This window comes from Schistocerca nitens, chromosome 2, assembly GCF_023898315.1.
Source record: "Schistocerca nitens isolate TAMUIC-IGC-003100 chromosome 2, iqSchNite1.1, whole genome shotgun sequence".
Taxonomy (NCBI): Eukaryota; Metazoa; Arthropoda; class Insecta; order Orthoptera; family Acrididae; genus Schistocerca; species Schistocerca nitens.
Genome location: NC_064615.1, coordinates 233,246,120 through 233,259,412, shown reverse-complemented (window position 1 = coordinate 233,259,412; position 13,293 = coordinate 233,246,120). Strand labels below are relative to the sequence as shown.

The following is a 13,293-nucleotide window of genomic DNA, read 5'->3' as shown; positions in this document are numbered from 1 at the left end:
ACTTTTTCCAGCCTTCCACTGTTTATTTGGGTCTTGAAATTTCCCAGCAGAGCTTGTGCCCCATGGAGCAAAATGTCACCATTACAGCTTTGCCCCATCTGTCTGATCTACAGGAACTTCGAGCATTCCCAAGAAAAATGGCTTACTGTCATAAGTTTATTGCCACAGTGGCTACTACTGCTCGCCCCCTCGCATTTGTTGCTTCGGAAACATGCTCTGTTTGTTTGGTCTGCAGCTTGTGAGCATGCTTTTGTGCAGCTTAAGGATAGTCTATGCTTTGCGCCTTGTCTTGCAACACTTCAGCACAGCAAGCATATGGTCCTGGCTATAGACATTTCGAAATATGGAGTCTTGGCCCATCATCATTCAGATGGCTCTGAACAGCAACAGCTTATGCCTTTGCACATAAAACCCTCATGCAGCTCAGCAACACTATTCTCAGGTGGAAAAAGAAGCTCTTGCTATTGTCTAGACCTTAAAAAAATTCCATGTGTTCTTATAAGGTGCAACATTTCAGTCAATTATCAACCATAAGCCCTCAGTTTCACTGTTTAGCCCACAAGCATCCTTACTCGACAAAGCCACTTATCATCTTCAGCACTGGGCTCTGCTCTTGCCCTGATACAATTATGAGGTCCATTTTCGTCCCACTTTGCAACATGTGACCATGGATGTTATGTGCCGTCTCCCCATGGGCCCTAACCCCTCATTCAAACTGCTTTGTTTCAACTAGAGACAGAGGTGAGGCACACAATTGATGGCTTCTCAATCACCAATGCCCTTGTTGACTCTGCTGTGGTTGCAGACTAGCATTCCAGCAGGTCATACATATGATACAACAAGAGGAGCCCAACCATCCGCCGGGCTGGGCATCGGACCCACTTTGGAATTTTTATGCACTGCGCCTTCGGCTCTCCCTTTCGAATGCCATTATTCTCCTGTCGATGGAAGGGTTCTCTGCCTACATCATGGTTCCAGCATCACTGCAGCAGGAGGTCCTACGCTCATTACATTCGGATGAGCTCTCACACAAAAATATTTGTGCACCTGGCATGTTTTTGGCTGGGCATCGATTGAGAGGTGAGAAGGTGAACACCTTGTCATGGGCTGCCCCAAGTGTTCGGAACATCAAGCGGCACTCTGCACTGTTTTTTCATGATGGCTGATCCCTACACAGCCTTGGGAAAAGAGTCCGTATTAATTTCACTGCTCCCATCTTTTAGATACTTTCAGGTTATTGGAACTGATGTCCCCCCCCCCCCCCCCTCATGGCATTCACTGTCCGTCTGCACTAGCAGACACGACTGTCAATGCCCTATCCAAAATATGCTACATAGAAACCTTGCCTTGCAACCTTGTTTTGGATAATGGTTCTCAGTTTGTGGCACAGTCTTTCAAGGACTTTTGTACACATAATGGCATTTGCCTCGTCATGGTGCCTCCCTTCCATCTGCAGCCGAATGGTGAGGCAGAACGGTTTGTTCTAACATTAAGACACAGATGTGCAAGTACACCTAAGACTCACTGGTTGAGGAGGCCCGGCCCCACTAGTTAGAACAGTGTCACTGATTACTCTTGTAACAACATCTTACATATTATTACTGCCCATTTCAGAGAATATTTTCGGAAAGAAATAAAGATATGAATAGTAACAGCATGAAAAAAAAAAATCCTTCAAAAACAGTTTGTCACATATTTCTGTTGAGAAAAATTCAACAGTTCTCTTTTTCTTGTTACTGAATATCATTAATGTTTTGTAACCAGTCTACAATAAAGAACAGTGTTTAAATTCAATGCACACTATTCCAGAAGATGTGATTACTACGTCTCGATGTAATTCGCACATCATTTGTAAACAGAGGTAGTTTAAGCTCCAACCATCACAAGCGACTTCTTGAGGCACCAAGCTAAGAAGGGCACCAAAGGGGCACTCAAATCCAAAATTTTCTTTAGAATTTCTAAAACCAGTGGGAGAAGTGGCAACCAAATGACCACTGAAGTTGGTTTGTCGAGTCTATCAGTCTGGATATGTACCACCAGACTTCCAGAAAAATATTCATACAATACCGAAGATAGTGAGACCAAATAAGTGAACAAAATATCACACAATCACCTTAACAGCTGATACATCCAAATTTCTGAGACAAATAACACAGGTTTGTAGAAGAAGAAGAAAAAAAAATTTAAAATCTGTAAAATGATGACTTTAGATAATGTAAAAGCACCAAAGAGGCAGTTCTGAGATTGCGACTGATAATAGCAGCAGAACTTAACATATATCAAGACTCTTTCACCTTCTTTGGATAAAATATTTGACAATGTAAAATTGTACAGCACATTCAAAATTCTGAAGAGAATTGGTGTAGGTTACAGGGAAAGATGGTAATATATACTATATACAAGAACCAAAAGAAAAATCAGAATTGGAGACCGAAATGAAGTGCTCGGTGTGTAAGACAGGGATGCAGTCACCCCCCACCCCCCACCCCCTCCCTTTTTCTATATAGTTCACACACCAAAAGAGTAATGATGAAAATAAATGAAATGTTGAGGGGTGTGATTAAAATTCAGGCTGAAATGGTAACAATGACAAGATTTGCTGGTAACAGTGCTACACTCAGGGAAAGTGAAAAAGAACTGCAGGACCCATTAAAACGAATGAAAAAGCTTAATGAGCACATGCTATGGATTCATATCAAATCAAAGAAAAATTAAAATAATGCAGTGTAGCAGAAATGAGATTAGTCATTAACTTAATAACAGAATTGGGGACAGCAAAGCAAATGAAGTGAAGGACTTCTGATACCCCGAAAGCAAAAGAACAGAAAATGGATGAAGCCAGGTGGACATAAAAAGCACACTAGTACACTCAAAGAGGGCATCCCTGTGCTACCACAGAAGGATGTCACAAATAGGTTGACTGACAAGACAAAGAGATTTTCCACAGAACTGGCAACAAGAGAAAAAGATTGAAAACATTAATAAGAAAATGGGACACAATAATAGGGTATGTAAGACATCATCAGTGAAAGTTACTGGTAATCAAGGCAGCAGCAGATGGTAAACACTATGGGAAAAGACAAATAATTAAGGATGATGGGTGTGAGTTCTAATCCGAGATGAAGAGGTTGGCACTGGAATGGAACTTCAGCATTAAACCAGTCTGAAGACTGAAAAGAACGCCAATTACTGTCTGGGGAGGGGAGGGGGCAAATACGTTGCTTGTGTAGAAAAACATTCTCAGACCAGAACCAGCCCTGGATATAAAACACAGAACAGAAATCAGGTTTAATGCTGTAATGACAAAATGGTCATTGTAAACTGAGCATACGCTCAGATTGGACATTTATATGGAGAAAAATTGACTGTAAGATTTAAAGTAACATCCCAGCATTCATTTTAATGTATGTAGAGAGATCACAGAAAACTAAAATTGTGATAGCAAACTCTGCTCCTATCAAATGCAAGTCTTGGGTCTTACGCTGTTGTAACTCTATAGAGCAGGCATGTGTAATCAAATGGTGCAACACCTCCACAGCTGGCCTAACAAGGTCCTCTCACATTGGCATGGATAGCGCACTAAGAGCTGCACTGTGTGAAAAACAGCCTTATATAAGCCCGCATGCTGGGCTGTCAAGCAGACTAATGTTTACATGATGGCTGTATATTTAACTGTTAAACTGTGCTTTAATGTATTTTAAGGTTAAATGTGACAGTACGGATTCCTACTACATTCAGTTGGTGTACCCCTTCATGTGGATGCAGAATAAAAGTTGGTTGGTGGAAATTCTGATATTGTGTTTGTACAAAATAAGCACTGTTCCAGCTCACTTTGTGTATCATTTTAAGTCAGTACCAACTACTCATCCTTCATATGTTACACTTTTTACATGCATTATTTGGCCCTGCAGATTAAATTTGAATGATAGATATGTAATATAAAAGTATCAAAATCAATATGACACAAAATGCTGAAGGTATATTTTTGGGCTTCCCCATGAACCATGGACCTTGCCGTTGGTGGGGAGGCTTGCGTGCCTCAGCGATACAGATGGCCATACCGTAGGTGCAACCACAACGGAGGGGTATCTGTTGAGAGGCCAGACAAACGTGTGGTTCCTGAAGAGGGGCAGCAGCCTTTTCAGTAGTTGCAGGGGCTACAGTCTGGATGATTGACTGATCTGGCCTTGTAACATTAACCAAAATGGCCTTGCTGTGCTGGTACTGCGAACGGCTGAAAGCAAGGGGAAACTACAGCCGTAATTTTTCCCGAGGGCATGCAGCTTTACTGTATGGTTAAATGATGATGGCGTCCTCTTGGGTAAAATATTCCGGAGGTAAAATAGTCCCCCATTCGGATCTCCGGGCGGGGACTACTCAAGAGGACGTCGTTATCAGGAGAAAGAAAACTGGCGTTCTACGGATCGGAGCGTGGAATGTCAGATCCCTTAATTGGGCAGGTGGGTCAGAAAATTTAAAAAGGGAAATGGATAGGCTGAAGTTAGATATAGTGGGAATTAGTGAAGTTTGGTGGCAGTAGGAACAAGAATTTTGGTCAGGTGAATATAGGGTTATAAATACAAAATCAAATAGGGGTAATGCAGGAATAGGTTTAATAATGAATAAAAAAATAGGAGTGTGGGTAAGCTATTACCAACAGCATAGGGAACGAATTATTATGGCAAAGATAGATACTAAGCCCATGCCTACTACAGTAGTACAAGTTTATATGCCAACTAGCTCTGCAGATGATGAAGAAATTGATGAAATGTATGATGAGATAAAAGAAATTATTCAGGTAGTGAAGGGAGATGAAAATTTAATAGTCATGGGTGACTGGAATTCGAGAGTAGGAAAAGGGAGAGAAGGAAACATACTGGGTGAATATGGATTGGGGGAGAGAAATGAAAGAGGGAGCCGTATGGTAGAATTTTGCACAGAGCATAACTTAAATCATAGCTAACACTTGGTTCAAGAATCGTAAAAGAAGGTTGTATACACGAAGAATCCTGGAGATACTAGAAGGTATCAGATAGATCATATAACGGTAAGACAGAGATTTAGGAACCAGGTTTTAAATTGTAAGATATTTCCAGGGGCAGATGTGGACTCTGACCACAATCTATTGGTTATGAACTGTAGATTAAAACTGAAGAAACTGCAAAAAGGTGGGAATTTAAGGAGATGGGACCTGGATAAACTGACTAAACCAGAGGTTGTACAGAGTTTCAGGGAGAGCATAAGGGAACAACTGACAGGAATGGGGGAAAGAAATACAGTGGAAGAAGAATGGGTAGCTCTGAGGGATGAAGTAGTGAAGGCAGCAGAGGATCAAGTAGGTAAAAAGATGAGGGTTAGTGGAAATCCTTGGGTAATAGAAGAAATATTGAATTTAGTTGATGAAAGGAGAAAATATAAAAACGCAGTAAATGAAGCAGGCAAAAGGGAATACAAACGTCTCAAAAATGAGATCGACAGGAAGTGCAAAATGGCTAAGCAGGCATGGCTAGAGAACAAATGTAAGGATGTAGATGCTTATCTCACTAGGGGTAAGATAGATACTGCCTACAGGAAAATTAAAGAGACCTTTGGAGAAAAGAGAGCCACTTGTATGAATATCAAGAGCTCAGATGGAAACCCAGTTCTAAGCAAAGAAGGGAAGGCAGAAAGGTGGAAGGAGTATATAGAGGGTCTATACAAGGATGATGTACTTGCGGACAATATTATGGAAATGGAAGAGGATGTAGATGATGATGAAATGGGAGATACGATACTGCGTGAAGAGTTTGACAGAGCACTGAAAGATCTGAGTCGAAACAAGGCCCCGGGAGTAGACAACATTCCACTGGAACTACTGACGGCCTTGGGAGAGCCAGTCCTGACAAAACTCTACCAACTGGTGAGCAAGATGTATGAGACAGGCGAAATACCCTCAGACTTCAAGAAGAATATAATAATTCCAATCCCAAAGAAAGCAGGTGTTGACAGATGTGAAAATTACCGAACTATCAGTTTAATAAGTCACAGCTGCAAAATACTAACGCAAATTCTTTACAGACGAATGGAAAAACTGGTAGAAGCCGACCTCGGTGAAGATCAGTTTGGATTCCGCAGAAACGTTGGAACACGTGAGGCAATACTGACCCTACGACTTATCCTAGAAAACAGATTAAGGAAAGGCAAACCTACATTTCTAGCATTTGTAGACTTAGAGAAAGCTTTTGACAATGTTGACTGGAATACTCTCTTTCAAATTCTAAAGGTGGCAGGGGTAAAATACAGGGAGCGAAAGGCTATTTACAATTTGTACAGAAACCAGATGGCAGTTATAAGAGTCGAGGGGCATGAAAGGGAAGCAGCGGTTGGGAAGGGAGTGAGACAGGGTTGTAGCCTGTCCCCGATGTTATTCAATCTGTATATTGAGCAAGCAGTAAAGGAAACAAAAGAAAAATTCAGAGTAGGTATTAAAGTCCATGGAGAAGAAATACAAACTTTGAGGTTCGCCAATGACATTGTAATTCTGTCAGAGACATCAAAGGACTTGGAAGAGCAGTTGAACAGAATGGACAGTGTCTTGAAAGGAGGATATAAGATGAACATCAACAAAAGCAAAACGAGGATAATGGAATGTAGTCGAATTAAGTCGGGTGATGCTGAGGGAATTAGATTAGGAAACGAGACACCCAAAGTAGTAAAGGAGTTTTGCTATTTGGGGAGCAAAATAACTGATGATGGTCGAAGTAGAGAGGATATAAAATGTAGACTGGCAATGGCATGGAAAGCGTTTCTGAAGAAGAGAAATTTGTTAACATCGAGTATAGATTTAAGTGTCAGGAAGTCGTTTCCGAAAGTATTTCTATGGAGTGTAGCCATGTATGGAAGTGAAACATGAACGATAAATAGTTTGGACAAGAAGAGAATAGAAGCTTTCGAAATGTGGCGCTACAGAAGAATGCTGAAGATTAGATGGGTAGATCACATAAATAATGAGGAGGTATTGAATAGAATTGGGGAGAAGAGGAGCTTGTGGCACAACTTGACTAGAAGAAGGGACCGGTTGGTAGGACATGTTCTGAGACATCAGGGGATCACAGATTTAGCATTGGAGGGCAGCATGGAGGGTAAAATTCATAGAGGGAGACCAAGAGATTAATACACTGAGCAGATTCAGAAGGATGTAGGTTGCAGTAAGTACTGGGAGATGAAGAAGCTTGCACAGGATAGAGTAGCATGGAGAGCTGCATCAAACCAGTCTCAGGACTGAAGACAACAACAACAACAACATACACTCCTGGAAATTGAAATAAGAACACCGTGAATTCATTGTCCCAGGAAGGGGAAACTTTATTGACACATTCCTGGGGTCTGATACATCACATGATCACACTGACAGAACCACAGGCACATAGACACAGGCAACAGAGCATGCACAATGTCGGCACTAGTACAGTGTATATCCACCTTTCGCAGCAATGCAGGCTGCTATTCTCCCATGGAGACGATCGTAGAGATGCTGGATGTAGTCCTGTGGAACGGCTTGCCATGCCATTTCCACCTGGCGCCTCAGTTGGACCAGCGTTCGTGCTGGACGTGCAGACCGCGTGAGACGACGCTTCATCCAGTCCCAAACATGCTCAATGGGGGACAGATCCGGAGATCTTGCTGGCCAGGGTAGTTGACTTACACCTTCTAGAGCACGTTGGGTGGCACGGGATACATGCGGACGTGCATTGTCCTGTTGGAACAGCAAGTTCCCTTGCCGGTCTAGGAATGGTAGAACGATGAGTTCGATGACAGTTTGGATGTACCGTGCACTATTCAGTGTCCCCTCGACGATCACCAGTGGTATACAGCCAGTGTAGGAGATCGCTCCCCACACCATGATGCCAGGTGTTGGCCCTGTGTGCCTCGGTCGTATGCAGTCCTGATTGTGGCGCTCACCTGCACGGTGCCAAACACGCATACGACCATCATTGGCACCAAGTCAGAAGCGACTCTCATCGCTGAAGACGACACGTCTCCATTCGTCCCTCCAGTCACGCCTGTCGCGATACCACTGGAGGCGGGCTGCACGATGTTGGGGCGTGAGCGGAAGACGGCCTATCGGTGTGCGGGACCGTAGCCCAGCTTCATGGAGACGGTTGCGAATGGTCCTCGCCGATACCCCAGGAGCAACAGTGTCCCTAATTTGCTGGGAAGTGGCGGTGCGGTCCCCTACAGCCCTGCGTAGGATCCTACGGTCTTGGCGTGCATCCGTGCGTCGCTGCAGTCCGGTCCCAGGTCGATGAGCACGTGCACCTTCCGCCGACCACTGGCGACAACATCGATGTACTGTGGAGACCTCACGCCCCACGTGTTGAGCAATTCGGCGGTACGTCCACCCGGCCTCCCGCATGCCCACTATACGCCCTCGCTCGAAGTCCGTCAACTGCACATACGGTTCACGTCCACGCTGTCGCGGCATGCTACCAGTGTTAAAGACTGCGATGGAGCTCCGTATGCCATGGCAAACTAGCTGACACTGACGGCGGCGGTGCACAAATGCTGCGCAGCTAGCGCCATTCGACGGCCAACACCGCGGTTCCTGGTGTGTCCGCTGTGCCGTGTGTGTGATCATTGCTTGTACAGCCCTCTCGCAGTGTCCGGAGCAAGTATGGTGGGTCTGACACACCGGTGTCAATGTGTTCTTTTTTCCATTTCCAGGAGTGTATTTTTGGGCTTCTCTGGAGCTGAAAATACAATTTTGAACAAAAGAGAATTATCGGTATGGCTAGAAGCCCAAACATATACAGTCTCTCTATCACACCATTAAACTGTGGAACATCACACTAAGTATTTCAGCAATTGACAGTGCAGTCCTAAAAACAGTTAAGTACAGATATTCACACGTTTGATTGCAAATTGATGCTGTCTGTACTGACGAAAATCTTATTTTAATGTATCAGAAAAATTACAACAGTTTTTCAAAAGATAATATGGTTAAGGAAAATGCATACAAAGCACATACTGTGTCATCAGGCAATGTTCCTAGTACTTCCACAAGGGCATGGTACATCTGTTGTGGCGTGCCTTCAAAAAAGCGTCCACAACCAGCTATGAAAAGAGTATCACCAGTAAATACAGCAGGTGCTGGCTCTCCCTGTGCACCAACTACATAGCATATATGTCCAGACGTATGGCACGGAGTAGCCAGACAGCGAATATGGAGATTACCCACATTCAACTCATCACCGTGCTTGACCTTCCAGGTGAGTGCACCCACACGCTCATCACCTCCTAAAACTTGCAGTCCTGCCACTTTCTTTGCAATGTTTTCATTCCCTCCAGCATGATCCCTGTAATCAGTAAACATGTAAAAAATTGCAGCTGTGACTCAATAACTTATTTTTAAACTCTTAGGCATACAGCAAATCATTTATGTTTCACTTGAACTAAGTAATAGTTTGTTAAGGTATCAAAGTGCAAAAAATTATTAAATAATTAAAAATTGTATAATGTCCATGATTTAAGTAACTACCAAAGAACTGTAGTTCTCATTCTTGGCAGACACTGAAACATACTGAGCATGATTTTTAACGAAAGAAGATATTGAAACAGTACTTCAGTGCAGCTTCAGCTTCAATGAATTAAAAATGCACATCTCACTTAATCAGTATCTAGTATTTTGGGCAGCTTCTAATAAATGTTTATATTTTGTTACTATTATCAAATGCACCAACAGACAAAATTTATAAGGACACAACACTGAAGAATATTCAGTGAAAAATACAATTACATTTAAAATTAAGTAACATTTGATTAAATTGTCCACATGGCTTAAAATTGTAAGGGTTGCTTTGGCTATGTATGTTTAGTTCACTGGTTCTTATCCATTGTTTTGGGACACCACAGAATGATTAAGCTTTTTGTGCACAGAAAACATGACAGTATGTCAAACTTCAACAGCAGTAGCAGTGAGTGTGTTGGAAGGATCCCAGATGTGCAGAAACTTAGTGTCTAAAATCTACAGCAAAAATCCATCCATCAAATGCCCACAGAACAGAACTGTTGCAGGCAACTTCTATTACCAATTTCAAAAACATGTTTATCACATTTTTCTCAATGTTTCTTTCAACACCATGTCAACATGGTTTTGCTTTACAATATCAGAAGTTGTTCAGATGAAGGCCATTTGGATCAAACTCTTAAAACCATCATTACTGCTTAAATAACTATTTTTTGTGTGGATGAACTCCCAATATATTACAGGCAAATTAGTCTAATGTCCTGTATTTGGTGCTTCACCTCCCCCCCCCCCCCTTCCTGGGTGAAGCATTGACACACACTTAGCTCATACCTGTTCAAGCCATTCTATAATGCATCCTGCACTTTTGTGTGCAGAGAGGATAAATATTTGCCTCCTCCTCTCTCAGTCTCCACCGGTTACAAAGTCACTACATGTTTATATATCTTTTAGAGGGAGAGCAGAGCCCTTGCTACCTTCAAGTTGCATTGCACATCATGATATCCATCCCCTATAGCTTAATGAGCAGTACCTATCTTGTGAGATTGGAAAGGGAGCCATATCCCAATCAAATTCATGCTGCAGGTGAAAGACTTTTGGTCTTGTACATTAACCAGTCTGAATGTGGTTTTTAGGTAGTTTTTCCACACTCATTTAGACGAATGCAGGACTCGTTCCCAATTTCCATCTCATAAAATACAATGTACAAATATTTAAAATATGATAACACATAGAATTAAGTTTACACTATTCACAGGCAGAGAGTACACAAGACTTCTCTCCCTTAAATTAACTGAATTTTGAAAACAGGACGGATGGTAGGAATCTGAGTTGGATTGTAAATTTTACCAGCACAATTCAAGATGAAAATATAATTTTGATATGTGCTTTTCTTGTTTAACGTTCAGAGTGGGATCCTTTACTCTGTTGCAAATGTCTCCAATAAGTCATCTTTTAATATGAAGCAGAAGTTAAGAATACGAAAATGCATAAGAAAATAAAAAGGCACTTCACACTTTAATAGAAATTGAAACCCTTATTCTAGGTTTTCACGTGGTTCAGACTTAATAAAATGCAGAAGTGAGAAAAACGTAGAATCGAGAAAAATGTTAAGAAAAATGTTAAAACCAGCAAAATACAAGCAGAAACATATAACTGGCATATATAATTAAAAATCGTAATCCTCTCCAATAAATTGTATAAAATGTATATAAGTGAAGGAAATTAAACGTACAATACAATGTTTAGACTATAATTTGTGTTAATGAATGTCATCAGTTCTTAAGAAAATCATGTGTGTACTAACAAGTAAACCGTGTCAAAAAATTAAAATTGGTGTCTGGTATAAGTTAATTGAGCATATTTTCTGATATGCTTCGACTACAAATTATACTTTGAAACAAGTGTTTTTGCAAAATCTTTCCTTTGTGATCACCCAGAAAAAAGTAAAAATTGATGCAACGTGGTGAATTAAACCAAAAACTGTGAAGTACAATGAAAGATGAAAGGCGTCAGAAACTAGCAAGTGTGTGTGTGTGTGTGTGTGTGTGTGTGTGTGTGTGGGGGGGGGGGGGGGGGGTTCCTTCTGCAGTCAATAGCAGTGCAATGTACTCTAGTGACGTGAGCAGTGAGCACAGTGCTTATGGTCTTTTCCTTATTCATTGTGCTGAGTGGTTGAAACAGAGCATTCTACAATATTGCCTACGTGCACTGCTTTTACTTCGAACTCATCACTTGCTGTAGAACAAACATAGCAAGTTTTGTGAAAACACGTTTATACACACAAGTTTTCCTTCACATGTGGTACTTATTTATACCAGTGAATGTGAAATACAGTTAAGCCTAATGTGATTTCTATGTTTCTTTGTCTCAGCAACCTGTTACATCTATAACAATGTCTGCCATCACAAAGCATTAAACGACATTGAAAACTACAACCAAGATGAACAAGCCATCATGCAACTGTTCACTAAACACGTCCTGTTCACTATGATGCTGCACATAGCAAATCGAGTAGCCTACATTGGCCGTAGGCAGTAGGGGCACTGTACATTCTGGATTCTGTCGAAGGGCTCCAAGCAGAACTACCGTAAGTAAAATTAATGCACAGTAGTGAAAAGTGTATGACGTATAACTATATATAAATGAAACCTAAGCGGAAGCTGTGGTCACTCCATTTGCAATACATCTATAGCATCCGACATGACAACTGTTATGTGCTAGTACAGAGAAGTGAAGTGTCGCACAGTGTATGCACCTGCAGTGTCATGTGGTGTAGCAGCTGAATTGCTGCTGTCAAGATTATTTCTGTGCCTGGCCACCAGCAGCACTGATTTTTTTTATTTTTTATTTTTTTTAATTTTTACTCTAATCAGATGGAAATGTTAAATGAGAACTACTAGTATTATATTCATAACGAATCCCAGACTGTGTTAACACTATGATGAAGAAAAGAAGAATTGCATGTTGTGGGTTGCGAACCCACATCCTTTCAATATGTCAGCAACATCATTATGCTTTATGCTAAGACTTAATTGTATGACCGTTGTCTCAAGTCTTGTTTACCACAACATTTCTCCAAGTCTCGTGTTGTTGCTGTGTTATTAATTGACATTTAATGATAAGGACATGTTTGGGATACATTTTCATTGCACCCTTGCTTTGAAATATCATATTGTGGCACACACACTCCTATATAAATGAATAATTGAGATGCAAGTAGTCCACACAGGGTCAATTGCATGTGCTCACAAAAGTCTACAGTCTAAAGCCCATTGGTAATGCCACAACTGCAAGAAGTAGTAGTCTACCACATCTACATCTGTGTCTATACTCTGCAAACAACCGTGAGGTCAACGGCAGAGGGTATGTCCCATTGTACCATTTATTAGAGTTTCCTCCTGTTCCATTCATGTAGGGAGAATGGGATGAGCGACTGTCTGAATGCCTCCGTGCACCCATGCTTGTGCATTCTCCATGCACAATGTTTATTCCTACGTTTTTTATGTTCCATGTTTTTGGTTCTGTATTGACAATCTAGTTTACAATTAATTAGATTCCTGTTTTCATTGAATAAAGAGTTTGCTGTCAAGCTTAACCCTTTGGCATTGGATTAATCAGAATTATTAAGCTGATCAGTTTTAATTACACTGATCCCAAGTAAGCTTGCTGTTTATCACTCTATACACTAGAAGCCACTGCATTAGTGTGACATCACCATGCTATACAGCTATTGACTGCAGGTGAAAAATGAACATCCGAGATGAGATAATCTGGCAGTATTCACCATA

At 41.4% G+C, this 13,293-nt stretch overlaps 1 protein-coding gene across 1 annotated transcript in view; it reads right to left on the bottom strand.

The window, feature by feature from the left end:
• Positions 1-13,293, bottom strand: part of LOC126234943 (hydroxyacylglutathione hydrolase, mitochondrial) — a 105,985-nt gene that overhangs the window by 56,282 nt on the left and 36,410 nt on the right. The window contains 1 exon segment of the mRNA XM_049943682.1: positions 9,008-9,335. Within this exon segment, the coding sequence (XP_049799639.1) occupies positions 9,008-9,335 (328 nt within the window).